Here is an 18,891-nt window from a genome sequence, read left to right as displayed (position 1 = left end):
TCAATCTTTCTAATTAAAGGCAATTTCAAGCTATTTCCTGTACAGTAACCACCACATAATCTCTATTTTTCAGCGATTAGACAAGAAGGAGGAAATAGCTAACATAGATGCACAAAATTTCTAATCTAATTAATTAAAATTGCGTCTAAGTTAATGATAATCGAGTGGGTACCTTGTGTTATGCAACAGTGATTAAAAATATACGATCTGTACCGTCATATAGTGTTACATATTTAGGAACTGCCTGTGTGTTGTAAAAGAATTTACTCTGAATTAGTAATGAAGCTTACATAAGGACTGACTGCAGTGTGAGTCATCAGATAGACTGGGGCTAAAATAAGAGCAGTTTTCTCTGCTGTATTGAAGCCACTTGGTCTGATCAGCAAGTTTGCAAATGATACGAAAATCGGTGGAGTTGTGGACAGTAACGAAGGCTATTAAAGGATGCAACAAGATATTGATTGGTTGGAAAGTTGGGCAGAGAATAGGTAGATGGAGTTTAATCCAGACAAATGTGAGGTGATGCATTTTGCGATGTCAGATGCAAGAAGAAAATATACAGTAAATGGCAGAACCCTTGGGAATATTGATTTATGGAGGGATCTTGGGGTGCAAGTCCCTGAAAGCAGCAGCACAAGTGGATAAGAAGGTAAAGAAGGTGTGCAGCATGTTTGCCTTCTTTGGCTAGGGCACTGGGGAGGTGATGGCCTAGTGGTAATATCACCAGACTGTTATCCAGAGACCCAGATAATGTTCTGAGGACCTGGGTTTGAATCCTGCTATGGCAGATGGTGGAATTTGAATTCAATAAATATCTGGAATTAAGATTCAGGATGACCGTGAATCAGTTGTCAGGGGAAAAACCCATCTAGTTCACTAATGCCATTTAGGGAAAGAAACTGTCATCCCTACCTGGTCTGACTTACATGTGCTCCAGACCCACAGCAATGTAGTTGACTCTTAACTGCCGTCTGGGAAATTAGGGATGGGTAATAAATGCTGCCTAGCCAGCAACATGAATGAATAATAAAAGTAGCAGCTGTATGAAATTTTAGTTAGGCCACATTTGGAGTTTTATGCGTGACTCTGTTTGCTACAGTATAGGAAGAATGCAGAGGCTTTGGAGAGGATGTCAAAGTGGAAGTTCCATGGGTTGGAAAGTATTAGCTACAAGGAGAGGTTGGAGAAACTTGGATTGTTTCTCTAGACCATGAGGGTGACCTGATGGAAGTATATAAAATGATGAGAGGCATGGATAGCAAAGTGTGGAGCTGGATGGACACAGCAGGCCGAGCAGCATCTCAGGAGCACAAAAACTGACGTTTCGTGCCTAGACCCTTCATCAGAGAGGGGGATGGGGAGAGGGAACTGGAATAAATAGGGAGAGAAGGGGAGGCGGACCGAAGATGGAGAGAAATCAATATAGGTAGAGAAGAGAGTATAGGTGAGGAGGTAGGGAGGGGATAGGTCAGTCCAGGCAAGATGGACAGATCAAGGAGGCGGGATGAGGTGGTAGGTAGGAAATGGAGGTGCAGCTTGAGGTGGGAGGAAGGGATGGGTGAGAGGAAGAACAGGTTAGGGAGGCAGAGACAGGCTGGGCTGGTTTTGGAATGCAGTGGGGGGAGGGGATGAGCTGGGCTGGTTTTGTGATGCAGTGGGGGGAGGGGAAGAACTGGGCTGGTTTATGGATGCAGTGGGGGAAGGGGAGATTTTGAAGCTTGTGAAATCCACATTGATACCATTGGGCTGCAGGGTTCCCAAGCGGAATATGAGTTGCTGTTCCTGCAACCTTCAGGTGGCATCATTGTGGCACTGCAGGAGGCCCATGATGGACATGCCGTCTGAGGAATGGGAGGGGGAGTTGAAATGGTTCGCGACTGGGAGGTGCAGTTGTTTGTTGCAAACCGAGCGGAGGTGTTCTGCAAAGCGTTCCCCAAGCCTCCGCTTGGTTTCCCCAATGTAGAGGAAGGCACACCGGGTGCAATGGATACAATATGCCACATTGGCAGATGTGCAGGTATCAATGTGGACTTCACAAGCAACCCTGCAGCCCAATGGTATCAATGTGGACTTCACAAGCGGCCTCCTGCAGTGCCACAATGATGCCACCCGAAGGTTGCAGGAACAGCAACTCATATTCCGCTTGGGAACCCTGCAGCCCAATGGTATCAATGTGGACTTCACAAGCTTCAAAATCTCCCCTTCCCCCACTGCATCCCAAAACCAGCCCAGTTCTTCCCTTCCCCCCACTACATCACAAAACCAGTCCAGCTCATCCGCTCCCCCCACTGCATCCCAAAACCAGCCCAGCCTCTAACTGCCTCCCTAACCTGTTCTTCCTCTCACTCATCCCTTCCTCCCACCTCAAACCGCACCTCCATTTCCTACCTACCACCTCATCCCGCCTCCTTGACCTGTCCATCTTCCCTGGACTGACCTATCCCCTCCCTGCCTCCCCACCTATACTCTCCTCTCTATCTATCTTGATTTCTCTCCATCTTTGGTCCGCCTCCCCCTCTCTCCCTATTTATTCCGGAACCCTCCACCCCATCCCCCTCTCTGATGAAGGGTCTAGGCCCGAAACGTCAGCTTTTGTGCTCCTGAGATGCTGCTTGGCCTGCTGTGTTCATCCAGCTCCACACTTTGTTATCTTGGATTCTCTAGCATCTGCAGTTCCCATTATCTCAGAGGCATAGATAGGTTGGACAGTTGGAGTCTTTTTCCAGGGTGAAAATGTCAATATTGGGTGCTTAGATTTAACATTAAATATTCGGCATATGGTGAGAGGAGAAAAGTTTAAAACAGGTACGGTAGGCATGTTTTTTACATAGAGGATGGTAGGTGCCTGGATCACACTGCCAGTGGAGGCAGCAGAAGCAGATACGATAGCAGTGTGGCAATACAAGGCATTTAGACAGACACATGAACAGGCAAGGAATGGAGGGGTACAGACCACCTGTAGACAGGTTGGACTAGTTTATAATGGCGTGGTTGACACAGACATGGAGGGCTGAAGGACCTGTTCTCTGCTATACATTTCCATGTTCTGTGTTGCTGAAAGTTCTCTCCTTTCACTCTGTAAAGACCGCACCACCTCCCTGCCTCACCCTCGTGCTCTAACAGTTCAAAGGAAATAAGAAAAGATTTAACTGACCTTAGGACCTGAAACAACAACTGGGTTTAATTTAATGGTAGCAGGTGTCAAAGCATTTAACAGAAGAATTAGGAAGCAAAGTGTGACTTTGAGCAACCCAAAGTGAAATCAGCAAAGTTGCCCAAAAAACTTGTTCAAAGGCTAGGTCTTAAATGAGGAAAGAGAGAAAGAGAAGCGAATGTATTGTCTGGAGGATTAGGGCTTACATAAGAGAAAAGGGAGCTCAGCAAATAGATGGCATTTATTTTAATTCAGGGAGTATTGCAACTGAGGCAGATTATTAATATATGGGGATATGGTGTCATTGCTATCACTGATGAATAGTTGAGGGAGAGACAGGACTGGAAGCTCAGTGTTCGGGGGTATAAATTCTTCATGTGAGATGGGGTGAGGGGTATAAAAGAGGAGGCACCATTGAAATATTGATCAAGGAATCAATTACTGCACTAAGGAGAGATGTTATCTTAGATGGTTCCTCAATTAAGGTCATAACAGCAAATATCAAAAAGAGAAAAGAGGGCAGTGACATTGTTGGGAAATTACAAGACACCACCAAACATTCAAGGAATATTAGAAGATAGATAAATAAGTAAATTTCAGAGGTATAAAACTAATAGGATAATAATAGGGGACTTCAACTTTCCCAACATTACCTCGGAAAAAGACAAAGAGTGAAAGGCGTAGAGGGGGTGAAATTTTAAAATATATCCAGGAGAGCTTTTTAAACCAGCATATGGAAAGTCCTACAAAGAATGGGTGTGGTGCTGGACCTAATTTTAGGGCATGAAGCTAAGCGAATGGTAGAGTTGGTCGTGGGGGAAACATTTTGTGATGGTGACCATAATTTAGTACGATCTAAGCTAATTACAGATAAGGATAAATATGGACCAAAAATAAAAGTTCTGAAATGGGGCAAGGTTGATTTTAATAACGTAGGGCAGAATCTAGCCAAAGTGGACTGGGAGCCGGAAAATCTATGTCTGAGCAGTAGCAGAGATTCAAAGGGCAATGGTGAATTTGCAGAGCCAACATGTTCTCATAAAGGTGAAGGGTGGGACAAACAAGTCTAGAGACCCCTGGATGATGAGGAATGTATAGGATTGGACAAGGGAAAAAGGAAGCTTAAATTCGGTACTGACAGCTCAAAACCAAATAGCCCCCAATAAGTATAGAAGGGGCAGGAGGTTAATTTTTTAAAAATTAGGAAAGCAAAGAGGGGATATGAAAAAACATCGGCAGTTAAAATAAATGAAAATTCAAAGGTATTTAGAAGAGGCAAGCGGATAGCCAGAGAAAGAATAGGGCACATTAGGGACCAAAGTGTCAATCTGTGAGTATAGCCAGGAGTCATAAGAGGTTTTAAGTGAGCACTTTGCATCTGTATTCACTGAGAAGAAGGATTGAGGCTGGTTAGTTCAGTTTGCTGGACAGCTGGTTTGCAATGCAGAGTGATAATAACAGCACAGATTTAATTCTGGCACTGGTTGAGGTTAACATTAAGGTTCTGTCTTCTGAACCTCAACTCTTGCCTGAGGTATAGAGACCCTTTGGCTAAACCCACCACCAGTCATCTCTATTTAATGAGTGAGCAGCCCTATAGTCTGCTGCGACTTTGGTGATTTTACCTTTTATAGAAGGATGATGTAGGTATAGATATTAGAAAGGTGGATATAAGTGAAAAAGTTACGTGAAGAGAGACAAGATAGGCTGGGATAGCTTCCTTAGAGTAGAGAAAGCTGGGTGGCATGTGATTTGAGGTGTATGAAATTATGAGTATAGATATGATAGATAGGAAGGAACATTTCCCCTTAGTAGAGAGGTTAATAAGCAGGTAGCATGGATTTAAGCTGACAGGGTGATTTATGGGGGAATTAATAAAGAATTGAACGTTCAGAGAATGTTGGGCATCTGGAACTTACTGTCTGAAAGAGTGGTAGAGAAGGGATCCATCATAAATTTAAAAACTATTTAGGTTAGTACTTAAAATGCCATAACATGCAAAGTGACAAACGAAATGCTGAACATGGGTGGAGTAATATGTGTAGATAGTTGCTCGATGACCAACATAGATGTAGCCAAAGGTCCAGGAACTGCCCAACTTAATTGTACTTGTTGTGCTTGGTGGACGTTAGCAAATCTTCCAAATCTACACATACTGCATAAAGATCTTTGAATTTTTAACAGTGTACTGTTTATAAGTAATGCTGAACAGCTTCATGCTATCACTTCTCGATTATGATAAAAAATAAATTTTTAACCATTTTTCCAACAAGTTTTTGATTATCCCATTGAGCACAGGAAACTTTTTTTTGACACTTGTTATAAAGCATTGCCTAAAATGATGTAAGAAAAGATGCAATAGTAATCTCCTGATGGGAGTTAAATGACTACTTAAAGGGGAGAAAATTGTTGGACTATGTGGAAAGTGAGTATTGACTGGGGATTGGGTAACATTATTTCACCAGGTGAGCAAATTTCCTGAACAGCCCACAATCTTACATCCTCTGTCAACGTGAGGTTTTTCAAGACTCGGCTTGCTGACTTACCCTGGATCTCAATTAAGCAATGCCACCATTGTTAAAACTCTCATCATTGCTTTCAAATCCTTTGATCACCCCATCTCTCCCTGTCACTATTATTTTATAAGAATAAAAAAGTAGAAGCAGGAGTAAGCAATGTAGTCCCTTGAGCCTGCTCTACCATTTAATACTATCATAGGTGATCTCATCTTGGTTTCAGTTTTACTTTCTGCCTGCTCTCCCTAACACTTCAACTCATTGCTCATTAAAAATCTGTCTATCTTTTCCTTAATTTACTTGATGTCTCATCATCCACCACACTCTTGGGTTGGTGAATTCCACAGATTTACGACATAGAGAGAAGTAAATCTCCTCATCTGTGTTTTAATTTGCTGTGACCATTTGCTCTAGCTCCCTCTGAGATATCCATGTTCCACTATTATTGGCCTTTTGAATATCCCCAATTTTAATTGCTCCACAGTTGGCACCCATGCCTCCACATGTGAAGACCTTAAATTGGTGAGTTTAAGATTTTCGCATTTAGGGTTATTAGACCTCTCTTTACTCCACTACCTCACTTTTTCCGTCATTTCCTCGGCCATGCTTTGAATCATTTACCCTAATATCTCCTCAATCTGGTTCCAAAATGATTTTTTTCTCTCTAATGTCTTCAGACTTGTGATTAAATGAAATAGAAGCTATCATTGTATGAATGATAATTCCAACCTGTCCTTTGCCCTGTCAGGTGCTGCAAGAATTTTGTAAGCCGGTCTGATTTTTGTCAGTGATAATGGGAACTGCAGATGCTGGAGAATCCAAGATAACAAAGTGTGGAGCTGGGTGAACACAGCAGGCCAAGCAGCATCTCAGGAGCACAAAAGCTGACGTTTCGGGCCTAGACCCTTCATCAGAGACCCTTCTGATGAAGGGTCTAGGCCAGAAACGTCAGCTTTTCTGCTCCTGAGATGCTGCTTGGCCTGCTGTGTTCATCCAGCTCCACACTTTGTTATCTCTGATTTTTTCAGTGATGAGTTAAAGAATTGAATCAATGTTTTGACTGCTTTTATGGGAATTTCTTCCAAACCTCCTTCCATCTCCAGTTAACTTTTTAAACTTTAAATTGTGCTTTAAAGTCAATATTTGGTTTTGTTTATCCTTTAGACAGTTTTCCGCACCTGCAGTGTATTACATTAGAGTTGATCCATCCCAGCCCATTTCCAGTCTGTATCTATTACTATACATAATGCCCTTTGCTGTTGGAATTGTCATTGTGCACAATTAAATCAGTGACTTGTTTTATTTACACTCATTTTTAAGAATTTGTTCAAGGGCATTACTGCTTGGATCAGCATTTTTTGCTAATCCTTAGTTTTCCATTGGAAGATAGTGGTGAGCTGCCTTTTTCAACCACTGTAGACCTTGGTGTGTCATGACACCCACAGTGCTGTTAGGAAGGGATGTCAGGATTTTGATCCGGCGATATTGACAAAACAGCGTTATGATCCCAGCTCATGTTACTACTGGACAAGTCAGATCCCAAAATGAAATCTAGTGAGATCTTTTTCAGTTTAACACTGTGATCATTCGCAGAAACATGTGCGGACAAGGCTATAGATTTCTCTAATAATAAAACAGAGATTTATGACGTAAAGGGAAAATTAAAATAAGCAAAGCCATCTAAATATAGAACACAGTTTGAATAAACTTAAAACATACAAGATAAAGTCTAATCTGGTCACCAAAATTAGCAATGTACCCAATTTCACTTCCAGGGAAATTATTCTTCTATACCATGTCTTCAGCTTTGACTTAACTGCCAAACCCTACTTCTGTCCTGTGAACTGTGAAGATGTTTCAATGTGTACTTATAACATGGAAAGCTAAGATATTCTCAATCTTTTAATAATCTGCCTATTTATAAGCAACCTTTCCTGGTCTGGAACTTTCAGAGGCTAAACATTTATATCAAGGTTACTGAGCTCTCCCTGAAATGTACAATACTTCTATCCAGGAGAAAAACTATATTTGACTCTGATCCTCTTGACTCTAATCCTATCAGGTCTACTCCAAAACTGTACCAAAAAGCTTTTAATTTCTGTGCTTTTCTAAGCTAAAATCATTCCTTGTTTATCCTGGACCAAAAGGAAGGTTATACCAAATTTTTAGGGACATTGAGACCGGTTCTGGGGAAGGTGGGACTATTACAAATTGGATGGTCTACACCTGGGCCGGACTGGAACCAATGTCCTTGGGGGTGCTTTTGCTAATGCTGTTGGGGAGGGTTTAAACTAATGTGGCAGGGTGATGGGAACCAAATATTGGACAGGTTATTAGACGGAAAGGAAGTAGTAACTCAAGCCTGTAGGGAACTAGGTAATGAAGTCAGTGTGACTGAAGGGAAGAGTAGGCAGATGTTGAACACAAAGGGTCAGGTGGTCTGAGGTGCATTTGTTTTAATGCGAGAAGTGTAGTTGCTAAGGCAGATGAACTTAGAGCTTGGATCGGTACCTGGCAGTATGATGTTATTGCTATTACTGAGACTTGGTTGAGGGAAGGGCATGATTGGCATCTAGATGTCCCAGGATATCGATGCTTCAGGCGGCATAAAGAGAGAGGTAAAAGGGGTGGAGGAGTTGCATTACTGGTCAAAGATGATATCACAGCTGAGATAACAAAGTGTGGAGCTGGATGAACACAGCAGGCCAAGCAGCATCTCAGGAGCACCTGAGATGCTGCTTGGCCTGCTGTGTTCATCCAGCTCCACACTTTGTTATCTTGGATTCTCCAGCATCTGCAGTTCCCATTATCACTGATATCACAGCTGTACTGACGGAGGGCACTATGGAGGACTCGAGCAGTGAGGCAATATGGGCAGAATTCAGAAATAGGAAGGATGCAGTAACAATATTGGGGCTGTACTACAGGCCTCCCAACAGCGAGCATGAGATAGAGGCACAATAATGTAGACAGATTATGGAAAGGTATAGGAGCAACAGGGTGGTGGTGATGGGAGATTTTAATTTTCCCAACATTGATTGGGATTCACTTAGTGTTAGGGTCAAGATGGAGCAGAATTTGTAAGGAGCATTCAGGAGGGTTTTCTAGAGCTGTATGTATGTAGTCCAACTTGGGCAGGGGCTATACTGGACGTGGTGTTGGGAAATGAGCCCAGCCAGGTGATTGAAATTGCAGTAGGGGACTACTTTGGAAATAGTGACCACAATTCCATAGGTTTTGCAATACTCATGGACAAATACAAGAGTGGTCCTAAAGGAAGAGTTCTAAACTGGGGGAAGGCCAACTATACCAAAATTCGGCAGGATCTGGGGAATGTAGATTGGGAGAATCTGTTCGAAGGTAAATCCACATTTGATACGTGGGAGGCTTTTAAGGAGAGGTTGATTAGCGTGCAGGAGAGACATATTCCTGTGAAAATGAGGAATAGAAACAGCAAGATTAGGGAACCATGGAAGACGGGTGAAATTGTGAGACTAGCTAAGAGGAAAAAGGAAGCATACGTAAGATCTAGGCGACTGAAGACAGACGAAGCTTTGGAAGAATATCCGGAATGGAGGGCAAATCTGAAATGAGGAATTAAGAGGGCTAAAAGGGGACATGAGGTATCTTTAGCAAACATGGTTAAGGAAAATCCCAAAGCCTTTTATTCATTTATAAAGAGCAAGAGGGTAACTAGAGAAAGCATTGGCCCACTTAAAGACAAAGAAGGAAGGTTATGCGTTGTGTCAGAGAAAATGGGTGACATTCTTAACAAGTACTTTGCATCGGTATTCAACAAGGAGAAGGACATGACGGATGTTGAGGTTAGGGATAGATGTTTGATTACTCTAGGTCAAGTCGGCATAAGGAGGGAGGAAGTGTTGGGTATCCTAAAAGGCATTAAGATGGACAAGTCCCCAAGTCTGGCTGGGATCTATCCCAAGTTATTGAGGGAAGTGAGAGAGGAAATAGCTGGGGCCTTAACAGATATCTTTGCAGCATCCATAGACACCGGTGAGGTCCCGGAGGACTGGAAAATTGCTAATGTTGTCCCCTTGTTTAAGAAGCAGAGATAATCCAGGTAATTATCAACTGGTGAGCCTGATGTTAGTGGTAGGGAAGCTGCTGGAAAAGATACTGAGGGATAGCATCTATTCCCATTTGGAAGAACATGGGCTTATCAGTGACAGGCAACATGGTTTTGTGCAGGGAAAGTCATGTCTTACCAACTTAATAGAATTCTTTGAGAACGTGACAAAATTGATTGATGAGGTAAAGGCCGTAGATGTCATATACATGGACTTCAGTAAGGCGTTTGATAAGGTTCCCCATGGCAGGCTGATGGAGAAAGTGAAGTCACATGGGGACCAGGGTGTGCTAGCTAGATGGATAAAAAACTGGCTAGGCAACAGGAGACAGAGTACTAGTAGAAGGGAGTTTCTCAAATTGGAGACCTGTGACCAGTGGTGTTCCACAGGGATCTATGCTGGGACCACTGTTGTTTGTGATATACATGAATGATTTGGGGGAAGGTACAAGTTTGCAGATGACACAAAGATTGGTGAAGTAGCAGATAGTGAAGGGGCCTGTCAGAGATTACAGCAGAATGTAGATAGATTGGAGAGTTGGGCAAATAAATGGAAGATGGAGTTCAATTTCGGGCAAATGCGAGTTGATGCATTTTAGAAGATCTAATTCAAGAACAGACTGTACAGTAAGTGGAAAAGTCCTAGGGAAAATTGATGTACAGAGAGATCTGGGTGTTCAGGTCCATTGTTATCTGAAGGTGGCAACGCCAGTCAATAGAGTGGTCAAGAAGTCATAAGGCATGCTTTCCTTCATCGGAGAGGGCATTGAGTACAAGAGTTGGCAGGTCATGTTGCAGTTGAAGACTTTGGTTCAGCCACATTTAGAGTACTGCATACAATTCTGGTTGCTACATTACCAAAAGGATGTGGATGCTTTGGAGAGGAGGTTCACCAGGATTTTGCCTGTTATGGACGGTGCTAGCTACGAAGACAGGTCGAGTTGATTAGTATTATTTTCATTAGAAAGACAGAGATTGAGGGGGAACCTGATTAAGGCCTACAAAATCAAGAGGGGCATAGAAAGGTGGATAGCAAGAAGTTTTTTTCCCAGAGTGGGGGAGTCAATTACTCGTGGTCATGAGTTCAAAGTGAGAGGAGGAATGTTTATGGGTGATATGCGTTCTTTACACAGAGGGCGGTGGGTATCTGGAACGCGTTGCCAGCGGAGGTGGTAGACACAGACACGATTGTGTCTTTTAAGGTGTATCTGGACAGGTACACGATGGGCAGGGAGCAGAGGGATACAGACCCTTAGAAAATAGATGACAGGTTAGACAGAGGATCTCGATCGGCGCAGGCTTGGAGGGCCGAAGGGCCTGTTCCTGTGCTGTAATTTTTTTGTTTTTTGTTCTTTGTTCTCTTCCAATATTTTACCCTGTCGTCTGCCACCAGTATAAAAAATGATCTCCCATTAACAATTGAGGAGTAACAATTGTATCCGTACTCCATTTAAACACTGAATGCGTTGAAGGAAAACAGAAATTGCTGGAAAATTTCAGTTGGTCTGGCAGCGTTTGTGGGACAAAACAGTTAACAGCTTGGGTCCTTGACCCTTCTTCATAACTGAGTGCATTGAGGCAGAATTCCTCAGAGAAGATGCTGATTGTATCAGAAGGCAAGAGAGTATTCCACAAGGAACATGTGGGGAATGTCAGAAAAGGTGGAATTCCCCAGCTACCAGGTTGCATGAGTCAGGAAAGGACTTTGCAGCCATGAAATGGATTTCAAATTGTCGATTCTGTAACTGTAGCAAACAATAGTTCTGAGCTTTGATTGTAAAGTTCAGGCTTTAAGTAATTGAGTTTTTGATCCTTCTTTTGCCCCCAGCTCTTTCCTCGCCCTCTGCAACACGTGTCAAAGAAGATCGTCCAGTCGAAGTTGAACAGCACCATTGTTGGGGTGTTTACCATCTCCCTGGTATTCCTGTCAGCATTTGTTAATATGGTAGGTGGAGTCTGAATGAGGGGAGCCTATGTTCTACAGCACATCTCTTCATCACATTACAAATCATGGCAGGGAGGTACCCCAAAATCAGAACTGGGATAACAGAGTAAGGAATGTGTTAGAGCCAGGATAACAGAGCCTGTAGTGTGTTAGATCCAGGATAACAGAGGCTGCAATGCATTAGAAACAAAAACAGAAATTGCTGGAAAATCTCAGCAGATCTGGCAGCATTTTTGGAGAGAAATCAGACTAAACGTTTCATGACCAGTGACCCTTCCTCGGATCTGATGGTGGCTAGAGTCAGCAGCATGCTAGATCCACAATAACTTAAATTCTTTTAAACCAAGGGTAGTGCATAATTTTGGATGTGTTAGAATGGGCTTATGACACCAAAACCTGCATAACAATGTGGAAATTGCTTAGGCATGCCCCATGCATAAAAAGCAGAACAAATTTCAACCTAGTCAATTACTGCCTAATCTGAAAAAACTCTACAGAGGCCGGTCACATTTTATTTATATTTGCATATTACTTGACACTGGTCCAGCTTCCTCAAAGCCAGCTCTCAGAATGAGCAGAACCGCTAATTCTCCTGTTTATATCTGTCAGCCAGGGATTCCTGATTGGACCAAATTAACAGCCCCAATCAGGGAACCCAAATTTTAAGAGGTCCATCTAGCTGACCTTGTTACAATCATTACATAATCAGGCTACTCTCAATCATCAGTAAAGTGATGGAAGGGGGTACAAACAGTGGCACTTGTAAAGGAATAACTTTCTCACTGATGTTCTGTTTGGTTTCCATTAAGACTACATTATTCCTGACCTTATTACAGCCATGGTCCAAACATGAACAAAAGAGTAGGACACCAGAGAGGAGTTGAGAGTGAGCATACAACTGAGTGTGACATCAAGAAGTGTTAGCAAAACTGTAATCAAAGGGAATCAGAGAAAATACTCCACAGGTTGAAGTCATACATAGGAAGATGGTTGTCTTTGTTGGAAATCAGTCAAACCAGCTCCAGGACATTTCTGCAGGAGTTGGTCAAGCAGTGTCTTTGGCCCAGCCATCTTCAGCTGCTTTGTCAATGACCTTCCCTCCGTCATAAGATCAAAGTGGGCATGTTCACTGATGATTGCATAATATTCAGCACCAATCATGTCTCCTTAGGTACTGAAGCAGTCCATGTCATTATCAGCAAGACCTGGACAACAGTCTGATAAATGGCAAGTAACATTCATGCCATACAAATGTCAAGCAATGACCATCTCCATTAAGAGAGAATCTGACCATTGCCTCTCTACATTCAATGGCATTACTAACACTGAATTCCCCGCTATCAACATCGTGGGTCTACTGTTAACCAGAAACTGAACTTGACTAACCGTATAAATACTGTGGTTACAAGAATAGGTCAGAGGCTAAGAATCCTGCAACAAGACACGTACCTCCTAAGTTCCTAAAGCCTGTTCACTATGTACAAGACACAAGTGAGTAGAGTCAGAGATAGTAAAAATTGCCAGTGCTAGAGTCAGAGATAACAGTGTGGACCTGGAGGAACACAGCAGGCCAGGCAGCATCAGAGGAGTATGGAAATTGACATTTCAGGTTTGGACTCTTCTTCAGAAAGAAATGCATAGAGGGAAGTAATGGATTATTCCCCACTAGCCTGGATCAAGGCAGTTCGAACAATACTCAAGAAGTTCGACACCATCCAGCGTCACCACGCTCATCACCTTCAGCATTCACACCCTTTATCACCAATGCACAAAGCAGCAGTGTCTAATTAGGGAAATGCAATGAAAGCCAGCCCAGCCAGTGATGTCTACAATTCCTTAATGAACAGAAAAAGTCACAGATAACACAAAGTATGAAATGTATCACACTCAAATATTATTCTCATGGAATTATAACAGTAACTACACTTGCTAAGTATTTTTTTGGTTCTAAAGTAGTTTGGGATGAGGTATTGAATGGGGCTCTATTAATATAGATTATTCTTTCACGTATAGTTCATTTCCCCTTAACTAAGAATGAATAACCTCAACGCCTAAGGAAACCAGCCATGGATGAAATATAGGGAATAGAATTAACACACAATGGAAGGTTTACAAATAGACCACCCCTTTGGACCTCTTTAACTGAAATTAATTCAGCTCCTCATACTGTTGAGGTCATTAATTCCTCTCAGAGGCCTCCCTTTCCCTTTCCCTGCCCTCTCCTCTTCCCTCCACTTCATGTTACAAGAATATATTGCAACTGATTTTATTCCAGCTCCCTGCTGTTGTCTGGGCCAACGACCTCTTCTAACATCCTGTGTTATTGAGTAATTCACTTCAGATCTTAATGCAGTTCCCTCTTGTCAGGCTGTGTAACTCTCCCACCAGAATGCTGTCTTATTTATACATGGAATTGAATAGCACAGAAGTTAACTATCGAGCCTTTTGGCTTTTTCAAAGGACTATCCAATTAGTCACACTTGTTCCTGCTCTATCATGCTGTGCTACTTGACTTTCAATCCTAAATTCAAACCAGCACTCTTACAAATGCATCCATGGAGGTAAACTTTGTGATCCTCCATGAGCTCCCAGTTTACAACTCGCTCGATGTTCTTTTCCACTCAGACAATGCAAATTAAAATTAACTTCCAAAACCTAAACCACATATGCAAATGATTCTGCACTCATATCCGCACAAACCCATAGCACTCATGCGCACATAGGCAGGAAGACACATGAATACATAAGCTCATATACAAGTTGTGGATATACCCTCAACACAGACCCAAACTGAAACAATTATTCGATCAAATGGAAATATTTTTCCATCTATAAGACATGGGAGCAGAAGCAGGTCATTTGGCCTATCAAATCTGCCATGCCATTCATTGAGATCATGGCTGATCTAAAAATTCTCAACTTCACTTCCTGCCTTATCTTTATAATCATTAATCCCCGTACTAGTTAAAAATCTGACATTGCCCATGAATGTACCTAATGGCCCAGCCTCAACCACCCTCTCCGGTAAAGAATTCCACAGGTTCACTACCCTCTGAGAGAAGAAATTCCTCTTCATCTTTGTCTTAAACTGATGATTCATTTACTCTGAGATTATCTCCTCTTGTTTCCCAGAAGGGGTAACAACCTCTCCATATCTATCCCAAGAATCTTACATGTTTCAATAAGGCCTCCGCTCATTTTTCTAAACTAGAATGAGCCCCAGTTTCAATAATCTCTGTAAAACGCAGAAAGAACTTGCATTTTTATACTGTCTCTCATGCTGTCAAGACACCCTTCCATGAACTTTACAGGAAAAGATGTACTTTTTAAGGAAATGTGGCCACACAGTAAGTTGCAACAAACAGCACTAGGATAATGACCTGAAGATCTCTTTCACTGATTTTGGATGAGGGATACATGTTGTCCATGACACTGAAGAGAAAGCCTCTGCAAATCGTCACTTAGTGCCGTGGGATCTTGAACACGCATCTGGAAGGGCAGATAGGCCTCATTTTGATGTGTCACTCGAAAGACAGAACCTCTAACAGCGCACACTCCCAGGTTACCTGAATTATCAAGGTTACAGGGCTGGATTTTATATTGGTAATGTTTTGATGCTTCATTGCTGACTTCCAAAATACTATCTAGTTACATTTTACCTCAGAGAAATTCTGCTTCTTTCCTGTAAGGCTTAGCCCCCTTGGCCTCAGGGAGACTTAGTAACCAATAAAACTTACTAACTCACACATGCTGGAAATAGAAAGAAAGTGAACAAATAAGGACACAAAAAACAAAATAGACTCCCAGATATTCTCCAGCCTGTTTAATTGTGCATTTGGTGCCTTTCGTGATGAATAATTAATTTAAGTCTCCCTTCAGCCTACCGATAATGGCCTTAAAAGTGTTGCTATTCAAGTACTCAAGGGTGTTTTTGTCTTACTGGCTATGTATCCTCATACATCCAAGGATCCGGTTGCCAACACGAGAACCCTTCTCTGTCTACTTCAGGGCCTCAATTGGCCCAAACACTTCCCTTCAGTGTGTGCACTAGCAGGAGTTTAAGTGGGCAGGTGGGAACGATAACCATGTCATTATGCCCAATTTGACACATCCCTTCCCTTGCCTTCCACTTGCCAACCTGTCTCTGGGCGAGTGTAGAATTCTGCAATACCTAATTACTGCCCTGATTCCCATCAACTCTTTCTGTCTTTTGTCCTTACTGGAAATGAAATTCAGCTGGTGATGTATAACTGGCATTGTGGACTAAGGGTGCAACTGATTCCTAATCACCCATTTTTTTTCATCATCACCAAATACCACCTTCAATCCCCAGAGGCTGTACACAAACCATTTGTCAAAACAAGATGGCTTAAGTGTTATCTGGCAAGACCTGAAGGTTGAAAACTTACCAATTCGTAGCACAGAGCCTTTTGCTGTCCTGTCTTTGGGCAGAATTGTACATTCTACCAGTGGCAGGTTGGCAGGTGGTTGAGGGAAAGGGAATTGGGTGTAAAACCATGGTTGTTTTATCGATTAGGGTTCAGGTGGCCCATCTGCCATCTAGACAATTGAGTCAATTAGCTTTTTCTTCATTCATTCATGGGATGTGGGCATTGCTGGCTGAGCCAGCATTTATTGTCAACCTCTAGTGGTCCTTGGGGAGGTGGTACTGAGCTACCTTCTTAAATCACTGCAGTCCTTAGAGAGTAAGTACACCCTCAGTGCTGTTAGGGAAGGAGTTTCAGGATTTTTGACCCAGTGACATTGAAGGAATGGCAACATACTTCCAAGTCAAGATGGTCACTGACTTGGAAGGGAATTTGCACCTTTTAAAGCCTGTTCCTGATTAACTGCAAATTTTCCCACAGTGCATGGTGGCTAGTGTCAGGATCAAAATTGGCCACACTCCACTCCTTGAGCCTGGCCCAAAGTCATCGTTACCCCAATCTATGCACCCTGACCCTTACACTCCCTGTACATCTAAATGGTAACCAAAAACTCCCACAACTAAAATCCCCATTTAGTTCCAGAACTGGGTGCAGTCCCACCTGTCCAGATGGTTGCAAGAGTGGGAACCCTGACACATAAAATTCTGCCCTCTCCATCACTTATTTTCGTTTGGTCTTATCAGTGAACCAAATTGGCTAATGATACTTGGAATACCGTGGTTGGACTCATCTTGCAGCAACTGTGAGAAATTCTGAACACTTCTATCTTAGAAGAATATAATGGTCTTGGGGAGATCAAAGTTTAAAGCTTCTGAAGAAGGGTCACTGGACTCAAAATGTTCACTCTGCTTTCTGTCTATGGATGTTGCCAGACTTCTGAATTGTTCCAGCAATTTCCATTTGTGTTTACCAGCATCTACAGTTCTTTGGGGTTTTTTTTTTAAGTTTAAAGCTTGTCCACTCTGTAAAGCACAAGTCACAAGTATATTGGAATACTCTGACTTTCCTGGACATGATTACAACATTTAAAAGACACCTGGATGGGTATATGAATAGGAAGGGTTGAGAAGGATATAGGCCAAATGCTGGCAAATGGGAGTAGATTTATTAGGATATGTAGTCAACATGAACAAGTTGGGCCAAGGGGCCGATTCTATGCTGTTTATCTCTACGACTCTCTGAGTTTAGCTCCAACAACATTCAAGAAAGTCAACACCATCCAGGACAAAGCAGCCCACTTGATTGGCACCACATCCTTCAGCTTTAATATCCACTCCCTGTGCCACCAGTGCTCAGTAGTAGCAGTATGTTCCATCTGCAAAATGCCTTGCAACCAGGTGGCAAGGCCCCTAAGAAAGCACCTTCCAAAACCACAACCACTACCATCTAGAAGGACAAGGGCTACAGAATGTCACACCTTGAAAAAATGAAAGGATACATTTTAAAAATCCACTCAATATTTTAGGCTGATAGATGAAAAACAGCCAGTAGGTTAATTAGCGATATTAAGGCTGTCATTGTATGGGAAAATGTATCAAAAAAGGAGAAAGAGCATAAGACAACCTGGGAGAAAAATAGGGTGATGACTTGAGGTGAATTCATAAGTAACCTGTGATTCTCTGCTTTGCCTCCTTCTCCAGTTTTTGTGCAATACTCAGGATTTGCAGAGCTGTGTGGCTAAAGAGTACAACACAACTCCAAACAATGTCAATGCCTGTCACGTTGCCAATTCGTTTGCCAACCACACTCTAGACCTAGAGACAGGACTCTGCGGGGGACATCAACCCAACTGTAACTTCCCTGAGGTACTTTATTTCTTGATACAGAGCTCATTCAATGTTTCTACAAAGAGGGAATGCCATTCAGCCTAGCGCCTCTATGTCAACACTCTGAAAACCTATCCAGTCAGTTCCACTTTTCACCAATCTTAATCGTAAAAATGTTTCCACTCTATTAGTGTCCACTGTATTAGTTTGAAGCTTAATATTGAGCCCGCTTCTTGCAGGCAGTGCATTCCAGATTATAATAACTTGCTGCATAGAACCATTTACCTCTTAGATCTTTTGCCAGTTACTTCAAATCGCTTTTCGTTACAACTTTCCTACCTGTAAAGATACTTTCTCTGTATTTAATGTATCTTGAACACACATGATCTTCTCTTGAACATCCCAGCTTCACTAGTGTCTTCACATAATAATCCCAACACTGGTATCAATCTGGTAATCTTCCTCTGCACCTTCTCCAAGGCCTTCACATCCTTCCTGAAGTGTGGAATCCGGTATGGGACATTATACGCCAGCTGAGTCTGACCTTCATTTTGATGTTAAACTGATGAGGGGAGTAACTGACTAGATCTAGCAAAGGTCTCATGAAAGTAAACCTTACAGCTATTTTCTATTCAACCTATTCAGAGATGTTATGACACATCACTCAAGCAGATGGGACATGAAACTGGGACTCTGGTTCAGAGACAGGGACATTATCACTAAGCCACAAAAGATCCTGAATTAAATTTATACACTGGCAGTTGTTAGGCAGGCTAATGGGGAGCAGACTCGGAGGGAAATCATATCAATCAACATGAGTTACCACTCACATTTAAGTGATTCAATAAGATAAATAGAGAGAAACTATTTCCTTTGTAGGTGAAGCCCAGGACATAATAGGGTGAAGCCATTCAGAATGGAAATTGGGGCATCTCCACTCAAGAAGTTCAACAATGTTCAGGGCTAAGCAGGCCA

At 42.4% G+C, this 18,891-nt stretch overlaps 1 protein-coding gene across 7 annotated transcripts in view; it reads left to right on the top strand.

Annotated features, from left to right (window-relative positions):
- adcy5 (adenylate cyclase 5) overlaps positions 1 to 18,891 on the top strand; it is a 405,848-nt gene that overhangs the window by 351,047 nt on the left and 35,910 nt on the right. For all 7 annotated transcript variants that reach the window (XM_059647537.1, XM_059647542.1, XM_059647541.1 and 4 more), the window contains 2 exons: positions 11,586 to 11,702; positions 17,791 to 17,955. In XM_059647537.1, the coding sequence (XP_059503520.1) occupies positions 11,586 to 11,702; positions 17,791 to 17,955 (282 nt within the window). The remainder of the gene's footprint in view (positions 1 to 11,585; positions 11,703 to 17,790; positions 17,956 to 18,891) is intronic.

The sequence above is a fragment of the Stegostoma tigrinum genome, chromosome 7, assembly GCF_030684315.1.
Source record: "Stegostoma tigrinum isolate sSteTig4 chromosome 7, sSteTig4.hap1, whole genome shotgun sequence".
In the NCBI taxonomy this organism is placed as follows: Eukaryota; Metazoa; Chordata; class Chondrichthyes; order Orectolobiformes; family Stegostomatidae; genus Stegostoma; species Stegostoma tigrinum.
This window is presented reverse-complemented; position numbering and strand designations above follow the sequence as displayed.